The sequence below is a fragment of the Vanellus vanellus genome (genome assembly GCF_965231255.1).
Source record: "Vanellus vanellus genome assembly, chromosome: 1".
NCBI lineage: Eukaryota > Metazoa > Chordata > Aves > Charadriiformes > Charadriidae > Vanellus > Vanellus vanellus.
Genome location: NC_138905.1, coordinates 44736989 through 44757588, shown reverse-complemented (window position 1 = coordinate 44757588; position 20600 = coordinate 44736989). Strand labels below are relative to the sequence as shown.

Genomic DNA, 20600 nt, shown 5'->3' with positions numbered 1-20600 from the left:
AATTTTAAATGCTGTAGAGTCCATGCTTAAAAAAAAACAAAACAAAACAAAACAAAAAAAACCAAAAACAAAAACAACCCCCCCCTTCTTTCTCATATTGCCTCAGAAATCTTTATAATTGCTGCAAGAAAACTATCTACAAGATCCATTTGCATAGAAAATAGGATCATTTCTATAACCAGAGGAGTGATTATTTACCCTTGCATTCTAAAAATGCTTAAACAAACTGCAGGTACAGTCTGTTCAAACAAAATCATACCCCATTGAAAATCATTAGATGCTTACTCATCTGCCAATAGCGTCAAGAAAGCCAAGAAACTTAAATTTAGTTCCTAAATAATTGTTTTGTAACAAATTCAGATATAAAAATGTATCTTGAAAAAAAAAAAGCTGTATTTTAATTTCTACACCTGTGAGAGAGAATGGTGATATATAGTTTTATAACCTGCTGTGTTAAAAACTTTTTTATTTATGAATTCCAGCAAGGGTCAAAAACATTGCTATTTAATGATATAAAAAGAAGGACCTGTAATATTCAATTATTTAGAAAAATCTTTTTTAAAGTTAATATTACTACAAAAATGAAACAAAATTCTTACCTTGCAAAGAGGACAGCAGTGAATGAAGCAAGAATATACTCCACGGTATCATTAAACTGAGCTTTCCCACAATGTTCATTTCAGTATAACTTAGTGATAGGAAATTTATCCAAATCAATGGCTTTGGTTACGATGGCATCTTAGAACTATGTATTTCTACAGTGTGTGAGTTAGATAGTTGGATGCATAGTTTAAAATAATGCAATGAAAAAAAGGAAACGAAAAGGAGATATCAAGCTTGGTAGCTACATACAGCTTCAGGAGCTCTGCAAGTGTCGCATACAACTTTCTGGCTGCATGTCTCTCATTAGCAATGCATGGTAACTCCTCAGCGGAGTCTGTATTAGTTACACTTTCACTAGACCTGCAAGTATCACTCCTCTGTTGAATTGAATCGGCCCTTTATAACCTAGCCGACAATGACATCGAAATGTTGCCATGTCATGATGGTTTGAGAGTTCCTTCAGTCGTCACACACCTTTGTGCGCTTTGAGGCTTGCGCCGAGTGCTGCCCTTTACTGCTTCTTACGGTGAAATAGTTTTGCAAGACCCTGCAATGATGCTACTGTATAAATTATAACCAGATGGTTTTAGAGATTGACTTATTAATGTTTTTTATCTGTTCTAAAAGGAGAGACGTGAACTTCCATTAAATAATACTCCTGGATTTTTAAGAATATTTTAGATACATTTTTGTGTATAGTTTGCTTATGTCACAAAAGAAGGCTTCCCAGAGGATGATTATATTTCATTCTTAATAAAACATGTTATGAAATTTTCATAGTAGCAAAAAAGAAGAAAGAAGTCAACGGGGCCAATGGGTTTTGTTTCTAAATTTCATTAAAATATAAAAACATAATTTCACCAAAACTAAAAATTATCATATTTTAAAACAGGAAAAATCTCATCTGCTTTACCCTAATATTAATAGAATCATTAAAAAGTGCACATTTAAAGACACATGTAACACTAATTGAAACTGCGACTGCTCATTTTATTTTGCAAAGCCTGTCTTTTGCCTGACCCTCCACTTTACCTAGGATGTGCTTTGTGAGACCCTCTGAGCATGCTACAGAAGGTGAGTTTGGACTGAAATAAAATATAGAAGCTGATGGCCTCTCTCGGGTAAAAAGTTCTCTCATCATTTCTTCCAGCCCTTTCTCTTCCCCACTCTTCAGCTGGACTAAAAGAGAAGGCAAAGGAAAACACTCAACCTCTGCAGCCCCAGACAAAGACCAAACTCCATGTCCCCACAGCAGCCAACAGTACTCACGCAGGTTCGGGACCACGCACAGCCCAAGGATACTTATTGCAAACTGATATATGTTAAAACACTACACTGTGTTTGGAGTATTTCTTAATAATTATTTTTATCATTGTTGGATCTGAGAAGCTGACAGTCACAGAATTGGCATTTCGAGAGGTTTTTTGCTTTGTTTTCACTTCTGACTAGTTCTAGGCTGGTCCCACGGGCCAGCTGCTTATCTGCAGCTGGACTGCATGTCCCAGCCTAGTTTCATCTGCTCCATGTGGTCCAAAACCAGAAAGGCAAACAGAAGCAAAAGAATTGAGTTCCTGATCCAAACTGACACAGTCATGTAGTCATACTCACAGACTGAATAATTATGTATGCACCTATCTTGTAGGAGGTGACAGAGGCTAATCACCCCCTCACAAACCTACTCTTAGAGGACAATGCTTCAGGTTGCTCTCAAGCCAAGATGAATCCAAGTGTTAGAGCTTCCAAATTCCATTACCAGACTCTGAGTTTTCTTACTTTCAAGCTAAGTCTGGTTTAGAAACTGTTTACCTGGGATTCTTCCCTTCCTCAAGACCTTATTTCACACCATGCTTCATATGCAGCTTCACAGATAAACCTTTCCATTAATATAAATGAACCCTATTAGTTTAACAGAAACTATCAAAAATTGCCTTTTTTTTTTTTTACAATTTTTCTATAGCAAAGTTGAGGGAATATTAGATGCACATTAGTATTTCACAGCTGTTTAACTTCTGATATTTAAAAAGTAGGCTATGCCTCATCAGCTGCAAAGGGACTTCGTGAGAGTTAGAGCAACAGGTTTCTTTAGATCTGCGTATCTCTGCTTAAGGCAGGGTAGGAAATGGCTTAGTCCCAAGCACATGAAGGATGTTAGCTAATAAGGAAAAAGAATTATTCAGCCAAGTACACTGGAACTGTAAATCAGAGGACTATATTAAGAAAGACACACAGAAAAATTGAATCAAATTATATCTAAACAACGAAACATTATCTACACAAGTAGAGTACTCACAGATTGAGACTTCTGAAAAAGTGAACAGAAAACATGCATTAGGAAATAATTGCTTGTAAGAAAATAAACACAATATAGAACACACTGGTCCATACCTAAAAAATGCTAGTGTTAAATTTTTAAGCTCCAAATTTTTCTTTAAAAATAAAATTTAAACATGTCAATATTAATATATTTGTACATTACAGTCAAAATTAATTTGCTCCATATTTTCCAACATAATATTTGAGAGGACTTAATTTTATATACAGGTTACACAGCTTATCTGGATTACAAGCAACAGGCGAGGAAAATAACCGCCTTCAGTGTCATCAGTATAAGCTTGCCCTGGTTTGGAATTGAATCCACTGGCATTGTTAACAAAACATAGTACTTTTTAGAGCTCACACTGCAGCCTTCACTGAACTGGGGTTTTCAATGAAGAATTCAAGTGAGGCCACATTTTGATGTGCGCACCTGATCGTCCTGAGGAGTAGCATCAGTGAAACTAATGAAAGAGCTGGGTGATAAATTAGGGGCATTTCTTCTGTTCCAAGGACCACGTCCACAGCTGCTCAAGAACTCGCTAGGGGCTTGAAGATCAAACTGTTACTATTTCTCTGTGGAAGAGTGTCTCTGGCCAGAGCGGATGCTGAACAACAAGAGCTTGATTGCCATACCTGCAGAATCAGGACAGGAAACATTTTTATGAACAGGTTTTCTCCTTACACTTCCAAACTTCGTGGTAGTTCCGCTTCCCCTATGAAGTTAAGCCCTCTAGTGGGTGATCAGTAAGTAACCATTTAGAACAAAAATCTTCAGCCACCCAGGCAGACACCAGCCCAATCCTGAAAGCATTTCTCATTTAGAAAGCAAATCTGTGGGAATGACATAACTTCACAGGATTAATGGGGCATTTTTATACGATCAGAGTTCAGTTCAGAAAGCATTTTTATTATGCCTTTTGGTTGAAGAAATGACATGCAGATATCATCTCTGGATATATTAGTAGCAATGCAAGTTTTATTTTCAGCCCTTCCATAAAAGCACAGCAAACCAAAAATCCGCAATTGTTACAAGCTGTTCCATGGGCAGAAAAACCGATACATCAGGTTTCCCCATAACTGTGAAATCCACCCCTAAGGTTAGCAGCATCAGGTGTTGCATCTCCCCCTGCCTGCCTGACTGTCACACCACAGTGTCCTCTCTCCTTTCCTGCATCCGACTGCTCTAACAGCTAGGCAACAATCAGTTTTGGACAAGCCGCCACGCAGGGTGCCTATCTGCCAACTGGCAGGCCAGTACACATTTCCTGAGCCATGAGTGAGCCATTGCTTTTGAGTCACCGCGCGAGCCAAACAACTAAAAGGATTATTTTTCCTCAGCTGAAGCTAATTAACATCGATCAAGACGCCCATTTTCACAAAACTCAGGAATTCAAGTAATCGAATTTGAAGTTAGCCCTGCACAGTGTCTTTTCCTTAGAAAGCCATGCTAGGAGGCAGAACGTCACAGTTTTCAGCAGCCCAAGAGCTAGAATAGTTTGTGAGCAACGCTACTACAAGGTAGAAACTCTGAGGAACTCGCCGGGACGAGAAATGGGTCAGATCCGAGGGTACAGAAAAGGGGGGGACTGAGGAAAGCAAACCACACTTCTTGCCAAAGAGACAGCAAGTGTCTGGAATAGAATATCTTGTTCACTTAGTGTAAGACAAAAAATCCTGGTATGTAAATTGGCGACAGAATATACAACAGTCTCTCTCACTTCAATGGGAGCATGAGGGGTTTGAACAAGAGTGTTCCACTTCTATTCAGGTCATGTAATGCAGTATTTTGTGGCAGACGCTGACAGCTAAAATGGGAGATGGATGGAGAATTACTTTTTAGAAGGAATTTGTTCGAGTTACACATTTAACTCTTGAATAACTACACTTCAGTGAAGATGCCTTAAATGCCTTTCTACAGAAAAAGCAGAGACATCATAACAAATATTAACATTTATAAAAAGCTACGAGCACCTATTTTCCCAAACTAGAGCAAAAAGGGGAAAATTATACTTATTCTTTCCAACTCCCCCAGCAAACTCCCGAAGGAAGCTGGTTTAAATTTGTGTTCATCAAGTACACTGAAACGACCTACCATCAAAGAAGTGAGAGAAGAAATACCACATTAATAGAAAGCCCAACAGAAAGCTCAAGTATGAAGCTGCTCCTATGACAATTTCAGCGGTGGCATACAAGCGTACAATAGACAGAAAAATACCAGGTTTAGTGAGCAATACAGCAGAAGCCACGGCTCTCAGTTGCTTCATCTCCAATGTTTCTTCCAGTTCCTCTGCAAACTGCTTTTCAAACAGAGGAAACTACAGCCCAGGGCTGTTCCCATGCCTGTTGGGCCAACTCATTTCCAAGGCCTCACTCAATTACTTGCAACTCTTCCAAGAGACAGAATTAGCCTTTCCAACAGCCTTTTGCTGGCACATCCCACGCCTTACTCAGAGCTTTACTCCTCTTCTTTGTCCCTGGGAGATCACTTCCAGAACAAAAAAATCTTCAGTTTCAATGGATAAGAAACTAGGGACTTCTCCAACATTTCTTTTCCTGTTTGATACGCGTACGCCCTACCTAGATCTTTTAAGATTACTGTCATATTTTCAACTCTACTTACTTCCCTAAGGCCTTCAAACTGCTTCACCTTGCTCACAACATAAGCAACTGTCTATATACCAAAGGGATTTTTCTGGGGTTTTTTTGATTAAATCATTTAACGTTGTTCTCCAGCTCTACATCCCTCTGTGCTTGTACTCTGTGAGCATGTAATTGAAGGATGAATAATTTAAACCCAATCTTATTTATAGCACAAAGTCCTCTGGTTTACATTTACAAAATACTATTTTAGAAACAGACTATACGGGGCTTGTTTGTGGTTTTTCTTCTTTTTTTTTTTTTAAAAAAAAAGAAGTTTCCTAGATTTAGGCTAGTAATCCAGAAAACCCTGCCTCTGTATTATCTGGTATGCCAAGACTTCAGTAAACCTCCCTCGCCTGCTCCCATTACTACTTTGGTTTTGACAACGTAAACTTTAAAGACAAATTTTAGAACAGCTGCCCAAATACCCACTTCAGCACTATGTTGATGGAGTTACCCTCATGGGGGTAAACTCCTTGCCACTAAGCAGGAACAAACAAAAGCAGTTCACGCAGATGGACAACACTCATTGGTATCTAATATTCCATAGTGGTGTTTGGAACTCCACTCTCAGTGTGGTATTTCAAGTGAACATACAAGGAAAACAGAAGTCCTTTGCAAGAAGACGAGCTGCCAGTGCCGAAGCGAATACGAAAAGATGCTTCATGTGCTGCATCACGCTACGTCGGCATACTAAAGGAAGTCACATAACACAGTATATAGAATTTACCAGCCAGAAGTCAGATCCATGTTCCCACGCACTATGGACTAAGTCTGTAACCACGCTGACAAAATATTTTCACATGGGAAGAACGTGGGCTACTCACATTGGTTCATAACACCATGAAGAGTAGCCATCCAGGTACTAGAAAAGGTCCACATTTGTTTAGATTTACCAACAAGTTGAAGATTGAACTCTGCTTTAATGAGCTGCCAGTGTTGCACGTACCCACAAAAAAAAAAGGATGTAAGCCTTCTTTATGTTCTGATAACTGCACATTCATCACCTGGAGAAAGCTTTTCATTATTCCCATGACCCTATCTACTATGAAGGGCTAAAAGAGGATTGCCAACAGCCCTTGTTTTACTTTAATACTAATCAATTTGTGTATCAATCTTAACACACAGTGAAAAATTTACCCACACAGAAACGCAACTCAGAAACATGAAATTTATCAAATTCTCTTGATGTTTATTAACTGTCACATGACTGTAGAACAATTTTAACGGTAAGACTTCTGGTAGCGTGCACGAGCACCAGGTCCTCCAAATTTCTTGGATTCACAACGGCGAGGATCTGCAACCAGCAGAGTCCTGTCATACTGGATTAGAATATCCTTGATCTCTTTCTTAGAAGCTTCATCAACATCTGTTTTAGAAAAAAAAAAAAAAAAAAGAGTCTTCAGTTTAAGAAGTTTCACATGGAACAAATCCACACGCACTTTTTTTTGCTCCAAAACTACCAGAAGCCATACATCTCCACTTAAGTCTAATACAACAACCAAAACCACTTACATTTTTGATAGTAAGCCACCAATGCTTTGGAAATAGCCTGACGGATAGCTGTTAAAAAAAAGATAACGTATCAGTAAGGATTACAAATGTACTTAAACACAGAGTGCCAGTTATCTGAGAAACTTGCCGTCTTCTTTTCTGCCAAATTGTCCTTTCCCTCCTTAATCTCCCCTCCCACATACTCCACGTGACCTTTACTTTGGCAAATCTGAAGCAGTCTGTGCCAGGAGGCCACCCACAGTTTATTTGTTGATTCGACAACTGCCAGCTAGCCAAGGAATTGTACAAGGGCAGTCCAGATCACATTCTCTCCCGAGTACTAATGTAGGTTCATATTCTACCTACAAGCAGCCATCTTTCAAAATCCTTATAAACAGTTCTCTGAAATGTCTGTACTTTGCAACAAGGATAAAATTCACCAGTGTGTTTAAAGACTAAGGAGGCAAAAGGGACAATAGGACGGTATGAGCAGTTCTTCCAGCACACCTCAATAAAACAAGCCTGTAGCATAGTAACACAGTAATCAGAACTGAAACCAGAAGGGCACGGGAGTAATTGTAAAGATTTTGTTAGGCTGTAATCTGTCAGAACATCAAGACCAGGATTTTGGCGAGTATCTGAATTTTCTGAAAAATGAATGCAATCAACTTTGAGACTGAAATACGTCTCTGCTCTTTGTGCAGCTTCAGCTCCACTTCACTAACCCATACCCAAACTGAAAGAGCAGAACAAATCTGTCATTTGTAAAGAGCAATTCTATCAACAGCTAATGCAAGGATGTTGTCTGTCTTCTCTGCAGGGGAAAAAACTGCCTAGCTTTGCAGGTCAGCTGAAAGATGCTGCTGAACAATGTGGAAATTTACAACTAAAGATACAATTTCTAAGGATAAATCCCCTTTTCTCCACCCAAAATCTTTGTGCTTAGCTGCACTTGAACTGTCCGGTCACACTGCAAGATGCAAAGATCATTTCCTCATGTTTTCTCAAAATTTCATCAATTTACTTCATTCAACTTACTCTAGATGTTACAGCTTTGCACATAAAATAGAACCCTTATGAAAAACTATACTTGTGCAGTGGAAAAAGAAACAGAACATAGAGATGCACAAGTTACTATTCTAAACTCAAGCCTCTTAAATATGTGGCTTGACCTGTTCTAGCCCACAACAGAGATTCCATCAAAAATCATACCATAGATTTGTGCTACGTGGCCACCACCCTTTACACGGACTCTGATGTCAACACCAGCAAACCGTTCCTTCCCCAGGAGGAGGACAGGTTCAAGCAGCTGGGAAACAAAACACAGAAAGAAAATTCATTTGTGATCAGAAACAAGGATTAGAGCTTGTAGTAGGTTTACCAGATGTGAAGTTATTCAATGTTCTGAAAAGTGGAGCCTTTTACAACCAGGCACCCAAATTAAGTACACCTCCTGCAGAGTTCTTTGACATCTACTAGTGCTGTTATAAGTTTACCGAAGCCTGGAATGTATTTAATTTTTAAGTTTCAGAAATCTTAATAGCAAAGCATATGCACATGGGAATTAAAAGCTAGGGAATAGTTCAAGTAGAATGCCATAACTGCATCAGAAAAAAAAAAAAGTTTATTAAACTTGAAGATCTTAAGTAATTTGTGGGCGGTTTTCTCCACTATTTATTACATTTTACAGTTATCTAGTCAGTTTTAGATTCTCTCAGCAGTATTCAAACAGCTGTTTTATTAAGTCCTAGACTATCTTTTAAAAAGGAGGAGTTTAAGTCACCCATTTCCATTTAAAAAATAGATGTGAAGTGCTGAAAATGTGTCACAAAATTACATTAACATATAGGAATACAGTTAAGCAAAAAGCCCCCCCTTTTAACAAGGCAATCACAGGACAGTTTTCTGAATTTTCACAGCAGCATCTACATTTCAGCTAACCAGGTAACACACAATGAAAAATTCAGTACTGTCAATAACCCAAGCAACTCTTTTCCTTTCCCAAACAATTATACTTATAAAGGTATTTTACCATCCAAGGCAGGCGGGGGGGGGGGGGGGGGGGGGACGGGGACTGGATGCATGCTTACTTTATACTGCAGAGTTCTGGGCTCAATCATTTCCAGAGGTCTTCCATTCACTTTAATGAGGCCATTTCCTCTCTTGCAGTGGGCAACAGCGGTTGCTGTTTTCTAAAAATCCGAATGTGCATTAGTGCAAGATTTAATTTTTGCACTAGCAGTATGAAGTGAACGTCTATTGAATTTTAACAATCTAAAGATCTTAGTGTTATGGCCAAGATTAACATCTCACACTAAACAAAACAGTACTGCTCCTTACATGCCCAGGTATTCACTCAAAACATTAAGGCAACGTCTTAATACAATTGTGTTTCGTTTATAGTTATAAATACTATATAGTTGTAACGCTTAGTTATAAATAAGAAAAAGACACCCTCTCCATTCTGTAACACGGTATTTTTGTGGCTCGTTTCCTCCCGAGAACCTGTCACCTAGGATTATTCGAGCCACTGGACCTCAGCAGTGCGATCTTACCACCACCACCACCCCGTAACATGGCTCTCAGACGCCGGCAATAAGCCAGGCCCCTATGGCCTGCGGACGACACCGGTGACTGCTACCAAGCACCCCCAAGACACAGAGCAACGCTCCGATCCAGAGAACCCGGACCACTCCCTAAGAGAGCAAATCTCTCCCCCAGTTCCCGCGCAGCCCCGGGGACACGCCGCGGCCCAGCGGGACACGTGGGCTGCCGAGCAGGCCTCCCCACCGCTGGCCCTTCCGCGCACCCACCCCGCACACGGCCCCAGCCAGAAGCCGGCGCCGCTGCCCCCGAGCTGGGGCCGAGAAGCCCCGGGCGCGTAAGGCCACAGGGCCCAGTCCAGCCCGACAGCGAGGAGACGGAGCGGGCCGCGGCGCCCCGGCCTCACCTTCCGCCCGAAGACTTGGACGCTCTGCAGGGGACCCTTGGCCGGCATGACTGCTCCTGCAAGAGAGAATAAGACGGCGTTATCGCTGCCGGGGGAGCGGACCCGAGCAGGGCGGCGGAGGCCGGAGCCCCCCGAACACTCACCCTCCCCTCAGCGGCAGCACCAGGAAAAGGCCGAATGGGGCTTCCCAGCCTCTTCTCAGGGGCAGCTAGGCCGTAAAGCGCGACGTCGTCTTCCGGCAGTGCGACAGAGTTCTCGGCCGCCCCTCCCGCGCTCAGTCGCGCTTTGCGGCAGCGCGGAGCTGGGCGGGCAGGGGAGTGGGGGCGCGCGCGCCTTCGGTTAACTGCCGACCCTCAGCGGCTGTGGGCCGGAGGCCCCGCGCTCCGGGGAAGGCTCCTGGTGAGATAAGGCGGAGGGGCTGCGTCTGTCCTGTTTCCCGCCGGTGGAGAAGCGCGGCCCCCGGCGCAGTAGTCGGCTCGGTGGGCGCTGTGGAGGGTTAAACGGCCTCGACAGGACCTTCTGTAAGGCCGCCTCGGCACATTGGTGTAGGGTCATTCTGTCTCTCGCTCCCCTCCTCAGCTCTGCTGTGTAGTTTTTGTTTATTGGTTGTCAGGGGTTTTTTTTGTTTGTTTGGGTGTTTTTGATTGGTTGGTTGTTTTTTCTTTGTTTGTTTGTTTTTTAAAGTTGCTTTCGTCGCACACAGACTTGCCTCGCTTTCTCCTTTTATGTGAAGGGATGGAGTCCCGTTAGACTCCGCAAGCGCTGGGTAGGCGTTGTCCCGCTTTAGGAAGGCCGCTTCTGTCACCTTAATGCTGCTGCGGTTGAATCTGCCCGTGCGGGACTGCCCCCGCCCCGCGGGAGGAAGGCGGCCACCTCTCCCCGGGAGGGAGCCCGGCGCCGCCCGGAGGAGGCCGAGTGCCCGCACGCCTTCTCCAGCTGAGCGGCCCAGCACCCCAGGAGAAGCAAAGCCGGTGCTCAGGCGGGGGAGGTTAGAATGGGGCGGGAGAGCAGGGCACTCACTGCCCGAGCTTTGGCATGGATTACAGTAGCTTGAAGGATTTCTTGAGAAGGATAGAGAGGACGCACAGCCTGCGAAGAGGCTTTTTCTTGAGTTACTTATGAAATATCTAGTGTTAACACCATAGCATACCATCTCTTGGGTATCTCAGTGACAAGCAGAACCCAGCTGGGCTTCTGGTATAAAGAGAAGAAAACGATGCCCTCCCTGGAACACTTACAGTTACTCTTTGGACTTCTTTGAGATGCAGCAATATAAACTACATAGCCTTTTTAGTTTTGAAGTTTGATAAACTGTTGGAGAAGATGAAGCATTAAACTCCATATTCTACTCCAGCATTGTACACTGAGACATATTCAGGCAATTCTTTATATGCACTTAAATAATCAGAAACCATTATGTTTAAGATTAAGTCAAGGACTTTTCCTTAGATTCAGGGCATCCACGGAGCACATCAATTTGAGCTTTTATCTGTTCTCCTTCTGTAATATCTGTCATAAAACATGGAATTTGAGTCACTTTCAGACTGAAAATATTTTAGTTCTAAGGCTTGGTATTTAGTATGCAAAATTTTCCAGAAGGACAAAAGCAGAATCTATTGATGAAGCAAGGTCATGCTTCTTAGATATTTTAAACAATAGAGATTTAAATTACTGTGATTAATTAGAAAGTTGACTGCTCAAATGAAACAATCAGTTCCTTTGTACAGGATTTTAAATACTGAACATTAGTCATCAGTCATGTGAGGATTTAAACAAGCACTTAGCTTTATGCAATTTGAGTGATTAGTTCTATTCAAGTGAATAGTACTGTGCAGAGCGTATAAGATTTAGCACATCTCAAACGCCCAATTGTACAAAGCTTTAACATGTGACCCGAAAAGTGATTTTTTTTTTTTTTTTTTTTTTTTTTTTAAGGCTGTTTCCTAAGGAACAGTGTTTATGCAGTCACACGTGTCTATCATCCACTCTTTCCCCATCGTCGGGGGAAAGGGAATGGTTGCCAGCTTGTTGGCCAATTTCAGTTAGTTTTCACAGAAGAATGGAAATTTCAAAGCAAATCTAGCTTGTACATATTTGATGAAAATAGGTGGCTCTGTATAAGAGAGATCTTTTACTTGCATAATGAAGGCAGCTGCAGGAGCTGAAATATTAGACATTACAAAACCATTATTTAGGTGAAAAAGAGAAAAACATAATACCTAATTAACCCAGTTAGACAAAAATGTTCAACTAAGACTTACAATTAACCCAAAGGTGAGCCATTAGTCACTGAGTTGTGTTGGGTGTTTTGGGCACTTATAAAGGAAAAGAAAGCAAATCTAAACCTGTTCCTTTTGCGGGCATTATCTGAGGTGTGCTAATGAAGACCTATGTTTTAACACCAAGTACGCCATTAAATAGGGGGTTCTCAAATGTCTGCTTGTATAAAGCTTACATTTTGGGAGCGTGCTTTCTTAGGTCCTTAAAAATTCATCCTCATTTGGGTGTTCATCTGCTGCATGTTCTTCCTGGAACTGAAAACACTGATCCTACAAGAGTCTCTGTATGTGATGTGCCTACATATACGTATCTTTCTGTTAGCAAAATAAGAAGGTAACCAACGTATATTGATAGTGTTGCCTGGAAGATAAAGGCTTTGTGCTCTTGTCTTTGCTTTCTAGCATAAAAATTGGAATAGGAGCTAAAAGGCATTTAGGAGCCACCTACCACAGAAATTAGGCTGTAACATGGGAAGAGAGAATTAGATCATAAATACCACCATATACAAAAGAAACAAAAAGAAAGATACCAGAATGAAAAAAACCCTCAGGTAAGATACTATGAAGAAAATTCCAAGCACTGACAATATCCCTACTTAGTTTTACTGAGCACAGAGTGCTTTAAAATGTTAGTGTATCTCTGATTTCAAAAAGAATAACATAGTAAGAATCTCCAAGCACCACCTGCAAACTCATCTTCACTTTCGTTTTATTTGTAAAATAATTGCACCTGTGGAATATAAGGCACTTGTTTGGCAGCCTTTTCTTTTTTTCTTTTTTTTTTTTTTTTAACCTTAACTTTGCACCAGCGTGAAGAGTTACACAGCATGCAAAACAGTGAATAATCAGGCCCAGAGAAATTAAGGTGTATTTACTGGTAAACCACTCTTACCAGAATGAGCATTTCAAGAGAAAGCTGGCAGGTTTGAACCCATCTTGATAGGGCATTTTTGTTTTTTTCCTAACAGGAGGAAAAATATTTGGATTTGACTCAGGTCTAAGTCCTTGATTTCACAGTGGTTCTGTATTGTACTAACAGATGATCTCTTGTGTATTATTGAACCAACAAGTATCTTACAACTACTAAATCTTTTACATGGGTGTTTACTGAGCCTCTAAGGGATTGAGAGTCTCGCTGCCTGACATCGTCCACTGGAGCTGCTTTGACCTCATTGCAGGCTGTGATGTACGATGTTGCTATGACCTGCTCTCCTACAGACTGGGCACATGCACTGCTGCTCTGTCAGTCTGCTAGAAACAGCTATGATATGGCAGCAGAGTATAGTGCTATAGGGTAAGGTCTCTGACGATGTCTCCAATTGTTTCCTCGCTTTGGGACAGGAACACAAACCTTGTGTAGGTAACATGGCTCCATAGGGAGGAGAGCAGGAAGGGAATGGCAGGAGATGAGCAAAAGTGGACCAGAGTCAGTGAGCATGGCTAGGCAGAGCAGCATTGTATCTGTTCGATTGGAAATTTGCCAGTGTGGAGCATATGGAAAATTGCAGTACCAAACATGGGTGTCAGGCCACTGCCCACCAATACTGTCAGGCTGATGTAGTACAGCCAATTAAGTTTAAATGTATACTTGTTCATTACTTGAACGCTAACAGAGACTTTATTTGGCATCCCTATGCAGGAGTCAAATCTATTGAAGATTTTTGTGATTTACATGATTGTGTGGGGTTTGGGGAATTTAAACTAGCCAGTGACTGGACTTCCATGTGACATCATGATGTTCGTTCTCTACTTGCACCTTGTCATCTTTCAAATCAAATTCACATGTAAGTTCAAAAGGTAAACATTCCAAGAGGACGGCATTTTAGCTTCCACTTAACACAGAAGCTACTGAGAGTGTAAGGCAACAAAGAGTCAAGGTCAATATGTTAACAAGGCCGGCTGTAATGTGACTCTAAATTTCCTCCTATTTAAAGGAGAGAAAATGCTCTCCATGGAAAAGTAGTGTGAGAATTAGTGAGATTATCTTCCTCTTGTAATATTTGAAATGCTAATAGAAAGGTGAGAGCTATGGCAAAATGCAGTCAGTTACTTCTGTGTATATTGTGATAGAAAATTTTAAAAAATCATTGTAAAAGTAAAGGGGCATTTAGGGGAAATACAAAGAAACATTTATTTTACATAGTCCATAATCACATTTAAAAAAAATCTATGTCTTCTAACAAAATGTCCCAATTTGCAATTAAATTATACATTGTAGGGTTGTTTTTTTTTTAGCAGAGTGGATAATTTTAACCAAGGAAGATGTTTATCATGCATGAAATATGAACAAATAAAGCGTATTCCCTGAAGTTTTGACTTCAGAGCAAAATCATCTCTATATGCTTCAGAAGGCTTCTGTCTTGTACAGGTTTATACCTTTTGAAGATCAGTGGGTTCCTTCACTAAGAAGTATGAAGTATTTCAGGAAAGAAGATACTGATGTCCTTTTTTTATGGCAGCTCTTACAATCTGAAAGATCTGGGATACCACAATATAGTTCTCATATTTCATTTTGCAACTGGTACGTGTTTGATGATAAAGTGTAATTAGCTAATGGATCCCATTATTTCTGATGCTTGCTTTTCACAGATCATATTCATCCAGGCAGCTGAAGAGTTTTCTAAACTCAATTAGTGCAAGAATGCTGTGACCAATGGAAAAATGTTCAATGCATGCCAGAAAACAAATCTTCCCAGCTCTTGGAAATACGTTCTGAAAACAAATAAGGATCACACAAGATTTTCTTATTAATAAATATTTTTTTCCTAAGAAAATATTTAATGTCTAAAGCAAAAAATTTGGTTTAATTATCCTTCTCTAAGGATGCTCTGTAGCATAAGATCTGAAATGTAAGGATACGGATTATCTTGATTGGTGTGACTACTGACTCCCATTTGCATATTTAAATGTTAACATCAAATCGAGATTGAAAACACAAGCTAATTTGTAATGTAGAAATTGGCACATTCAGCCTGTAATTCAATGAATTTCAGGCCAATGTAAATGCTTAGCAATACAATAGGTTACTCAGGACCCATTCTTAGCATTGCTACTTGGAAAAATCACAGTTAATGATTGTCTTGACTTTAGGTTTGAATGAATAGGATATGTCTTTCAGTACAATAAACAAAAGAAATACAAACCCCATCTTGGGTCTGAACGTATAGACAGACAATTTAGGCTCATTGTTTTAGCTCTGTTACCTGACTTGTTGCTGGAATCTGAAAAATGTTGTGACTTAAATTAACAGAATGTATCCTATTTCCAATGGCTGGAAATTCATATTATCTGTTAACATAGTTTAGCTGGAAAGTGATAGTGTATTAGCTAATCATTTTAGAATCTGTCTGTATATTAAAGGACAAAATCTAAAAATTTAGGATGTCGGTTTGGAATATGACTTCATCTATGTTCGACCTCTCTTGCAGTATACAAGCCTTTAGTGAAATTTATTGACAGTAAATTACAATCACTTAACACTTTTCTTCTGTACGTTCACAGAAGCAGCCCTTAAGTGTGTGCGCGTGAGCTCATACACTCACACTTTCATATGTCAACAGGAATCAAAGTTGTAAGAAACTGACCGGGCAACGACCCAGTACGCCCAAGCTACACAAATAAGCCAACAAGTAAATAGAATCACGTACATGAAACAATTTATTTTTTTTAGAACAGAACGGCATCTCCAAGCTTCCTGCTGTATTTTGCTGCCCCTGGAGGCTGCTTCTCGGTTTAGTTCCCTTTTTTAGAAGCTAATCACAGCAGGGTCCAGTGGGATCCAGCTGCCCTCTCTCAACTCTTCTGCAGCGAGAGGAGTTGTCCTGGGTCTTAGTTTCCGCAGGCCTGTTGGGATCCTTTCTACTTTTCCATGTTAAAGAAATTTGGGAAAGAGTGACCATAGAAATGGACACCTACTTTGCACATCTTTAAAATAACAGGCTTTTTGCCCCAGTGGGTTTAGTTATGTTCAGATTACAAATACAATATTGCACTCCATGATCTGTAGATGTACGTTTCTCTTTCAATCTCATCTTTGCTGTTACACGTACAGAAAGTTGCTATCTTCTAGGTAGATGAAAAAGTGCAATTATTGACTACAGAACTAGACTATTAATTATGCACATGCTTAATTTGCTGAAACATCAATCGTGGTTTAGAGCAGAAAGAGGTAGGTTTCTGTGAAGTTATATTAATCTCTACTGAGGTCATTTCTATTTCTGATTTTGAATCTGTTTGTTGTTTCAAGTGAAACATTTTCCATTGCCTGTGGTAAGAGGGCAGATAAGGGAGAAGTATCAGAGCTTGTGAACTGTTGTGTACTTACTGACCTACCATAGAACTGAGACATTTTCTTCAGAAACTAGAGCAGTTGAGCTCCGAAGGAGAATGAACCCTTTTGGCAAGGCTTTGTAAGGGCTCTGGATGGAAAATCTTGTGTTTATGAAGCAGAGAGAGCGAGCAGAAACGTAGTGACTCTCCAGCTTGTGGCTTTAAGGGAAAATAAGAATGCGTTTTACTCACACAGGACTGAATATGGCTAGGTTATCTGGATGCTGCATGCTGCCAGGAATTATGGAATCATCGAACCCAGCAGAGTCCCCGTCTGGTGTAGGATTGACAAAGTGGTTGTTACCTGTTACCAGCTGTAGCTCTTGAACTGGGACAGAGGTCAGTTCTTGGTGCCTTGTTACATGTTAATAGCTGATGCATTTTGAAGTAATCTATCCACCCTCACCTAGCCCTTTGTTCACAGGCAGTGGTGAAGAAGTCATAGGGTCTGGTATCTCCAAATGGCTCTTTTGTAGTTCTTTCCTCCACTGTTCCCAAGAGAATCTAGCCCGTAATATCTACTCACTAGGAGATCTACATGCAGTTCACAGAAACACAAACACATGCCGTATTACAACACACGTATTAAAATGACATTTTTTTACAAGATCAAAAACAGATAGAAAAAATAAAGTGCTGTGGGAAAGCTTTTACCAAATAAAAATGTCTGTGGAGGCTTGATCATATGTGGGCCTGTGAATAACACTCAGGAGACTATAAACTTTAGACAAACCAGATGGTTAGACAGCAAACCAGATGGTTTTATTTATGCAGACAAAGTTCACGTTTAGTGAGGTACTTTGTTCTTCTAGAGAAGATTTTGCACACAAAGTAAAAGAATTATATATGTGTCCTATGATGATGGACTAGAACATTCATACAAATGTAAGTCTCATCAAGTAATCCATTGTCCTTTTGACAGAAATACCATCATAATTACATCATTGGTATACTTGCTGGCTGCTCTTGTACATGGTGTTTCTTCTTTCTAGTGCAGTAGCACCCAAAGGCTTTAGTGAGGATTATGAGCAGCTTTTGTTCGTGTTATAAAATTGCATAGGAAGATACAGTCCTTGCTTAGAAGAATTCAGAGTCTAAGGAAGACAACATGTAACACAGGAATTGACCAACGATAGAGGAAAGTAAAAGAGTGACTATAGGCTGTCAGTGATTGGTTTCAACTAGGAACTAACTCTCATTTTCAGTATCTGTGAACTTAACTACACTGACCTTCTAGTCCTTTGGTTTTAGTTTTACTGCAAACCTAGAAAGTACATTTGTCTTAACTGTAAAGTATACGCATACTGACTTTTCCTCCTTTAAAAGCTGCTTCATCAAAACCTGTTAAAATCTCAAGGTCCCTTGAAGTGCCATTTTCTGAATTGTCATCTATACTAATTCAGCTGTGCTTCAGTCACTTCAAGAGACTGTTGCACTGTCTGGTGGGGGTCAGTTCTCTGACAGGATGGCAAACAATAGGTAGATTCCAGATTATGTCAATGCAAAGTCAACATCTTAGGCTAAAGACCTAATACTAGCTCTATTGCTCAGGGAGTAGCCTTCAGCAATACAGCAGTCATAGCAGCTTATCATTTATAATGTCTTAATTTTTTCGTGTGTTTATGTCTTAACTTCACAGGAGCTTTTGACCCAGATTTTTTTTTTTTTTTTCTGATGGTGCTCCCTATAGCTTCTTGCTGATCTTAGAAAAAAAGTATTTCTGGAAAGTGTATTTCCACAATCTTAACGTAGTTGTGGCATAGTGACAAATATATTATTAGCAGATTAAGAAGCAAAAGAAATTGCTCTGGTGACTTTCTTAGTGTAGTTTAAAAAACACAGATGCATGAAATTTTATCATCCATTCCTTATGAAGACTTGCACCTAAATTGTAAACACCTCTTCAACAGAGATCCATTCTGGACTCTCTTCCTATTTACATTCCAGCCAAATTTCAGCTTTTCTGAAAATTTCATCTTATCCATATTCTTGTTCAGCTATTAGTTTTATAAAAGTGTTCTTTAAGGGTTATGACTGCTCAGTAGAGCTATGGAGATTCAGAAAATATAGAGCAGATACAAGATTTCACTGGTAGCAAAATTGTCAGACTGATCTAAATGTTAGAAAGACCACCTTGAGATTTTTCCTGGAAAGTATTATCTTTCCAAAATAAATATGATAGAAATGATGGCACTAGCATTGCATCTATGAACTACAACAAAAGAAAACTATGTATTTTAAAAAATCAAAATTATTTATTTAATTTTATGGCAATCAAAATCAAGGAAAAAGTACAATATCTCAATAGGAAAAAAAACAGAGCTGGAAAAGAAAACCACCCCAACCTAGTTCCCTTACAGAATAGGGGGCTGATATGCATTTCAAACTGTAAAAGAATGAAGTAGAGTTTTCCTGTAGTTATTGAATACAGACATTGAATGGACACTGGAGAAATAATAATGCCTTGCCAAAGCAAGACTTCTGTCTCAGTGTGAGATATGCATACTTTGTACATGACCCTTCATGCTCTAACACGCACCTTGGATGTTGTTTCACTTCTGAAGGTCAGATGCTGCTTTGGGCTCCACGGGAATCCCTGAGTGTGGCACATTTTCTTCATGAGGAATAAAAATATCATGTATCAACCATATAGCATCTAACAAAGATACTAATCAGAACAGTGAGCAGTAATCCTCCCACAAGTGATCATCATTGCACCTCAAATACTGCGTTGCACCTCGAATACTGTGTTCAGTTTTGGGCCCCTCACCACAAGAAAGATGTTGTGGTGCTGGACCATGTCCAGAGAAGAGCAATAAAGCTGGTGAAGAGTCTAGAGAACCAGTCCTATGAGGAGTGGCTGAGGGAACTAAGGTTGTTCAGTCTGGAGAAAAGGAGGCTGAAGGGAGACCTTATCGCTCTCTACAACTATCTGAAAGGAGGTTGTGGTGAGGTGGGTGTCAGTCTCCCAAGTAACAAGTGACAGGACAAGAGGAAATGGCCTAAAGTTGTGCCAGGGGAGGTTTAGATTGGATGTTAAGAAAAAATTCTTCACTGAAAGGATTATCAAGCATTTGACGAGGCTGCCCAGGGAAGTGGTTGAGTCACCACCCCTGGAAGCAGTTAAAAGACATGTAGATGTGGTGCTTAGGGACATGGTTTAGTGGTGGATTTGGCAGGTTTAGGTTTACAGTTGGACTCAATGATCTTAAAGGTCTTTTCCAAGCAAAATGATTCTATGATTCAATGATCGTTGCATGTAGTCTTATACAGTGGAAGACACTGTTGATGTAAGCTTGCAAAGTCTTGCCAAATGAATGAATTTGGAGAGTAATACAAGTATGGGAATACAAACTCTGATGATGTTATACCACACAGAAACTAGTAGTTGTGAAATGAACCCCAGGTTTCAAAAATGTTTAAAATGTATATGGCATTTAGGTGCCTAACTCCCGAAGGAATACAAAACCTCTGCCTTTAAGTAACTTCGGAGCCTGAGTTCTGTTTGCAGAATGACATGCATTCATAGTCTATACCTGATTGAAAGTTAATTAGATTAGACTTTTTCAAATATCTATAACTTTTGAAAATAGGAGTTCACTGGAAGCCTTCGGAACATTTATTTTCCATCTAGCATGCTCTCTGTGTCAAGAGGCGTAGCCCTCTCTGTTCTAGCAAATCCATTATTTGGTAGGGGCTGAAAGCAAACAGGTCAAGTATCTCACAGACAGGTCAGGGTTGTGCTTGGGACAAATGCAGCAGAGTATTAAGGACTGAAAGAATGTATTCCATTGGATTTAAAGATACTCTGAACTGTTATTCTTATATAAACGCTTTTTATTTTCCTTTCTTTTTTTTTCTAAGATTGGAGTTAAAAGCTCTCCAAGTCTGTTTATTGTGCGTTCTGGACTCAGTTGCTAGTCGTTTATTTTAAGAGTTAAAGTATTTTTACAAAAAAGTCCCATGTAATCCCTACCATGTAATTCCAT

The 20600-nt window shown here is 40.1% G+C and overlaps 2 protein-coding genes across 2 annotated transcripts in view; both read right to left on the bottom strand.

The window, feature by feature from the left end:
• The window catches only part of OTOGL (otogelin like), a gene marked incomplete at its 3' end in the record, with an annotated part of 97062 nt that extends 96363 nt beyond the window's left edge, over positions 1-699 (bottom strand). The window contains exon 1 of the mRNA XM_082482757.1: positions 600-699. Coding sequence (XP_082338883.1) covers positions 600-678 — 79 coding nt within the window. The 5' untranslated portion in view covers positions 679-699. The remainder of the gene's footprint in view (positions 1-599) is intronic.
• Positions 700-6730: 6031 nt separating this feature from the next.
• On the bottom strand, positions 6731-10196 carry RPS16 (ribosomal protein S16). The gene is made up of 6 exons (XM_082497839.1): positions 10147-10196; positions 10004-10059; positions 9144-9245; positions 8266-8362; positions 7075-7122; positions 6731-6928 (listed from the first exon to the last, which is right to left on the bottom strand). Exons 2-6 carry the CDS (start codon positions 10049-10051, stop codon positions 6783-6785), a joined length of 441 nt encoding a protein of 146 aa, XP_082353965.1. The 5' UTR covers positions 10052-10059; positions 10147-10196; the 3' UTR covers positions 6731-6782.
• Positions 10197-20600: the final 10404 nt, after the last annotated feature.

Bases quoted from the DNA above. Each gene is read 5' to 3' on its own strand.
- RPS16 (XM_082497839.1), bottom strand. From the start codon at position 10,051: ATGCCGGCCAAGGGTCCCCTGCAGAGCGTCCAAGTCTTCGGGCGGAAG. The intron at 7,123-8,265 runs GTATGATTTTTG...TTTTTTTAACAG, and splicing joins CCACGTAGCACAAATCTATG to CTATCCGTCAGGCTATTTCC. The intron at 6,929-7,074 runs GTAAGTGGTTTT...TTTCTAAAACAG, and splicing joins GGTGGCTTACTATCAAAAAT to ATGTTGATGAAGCTTCTAAG.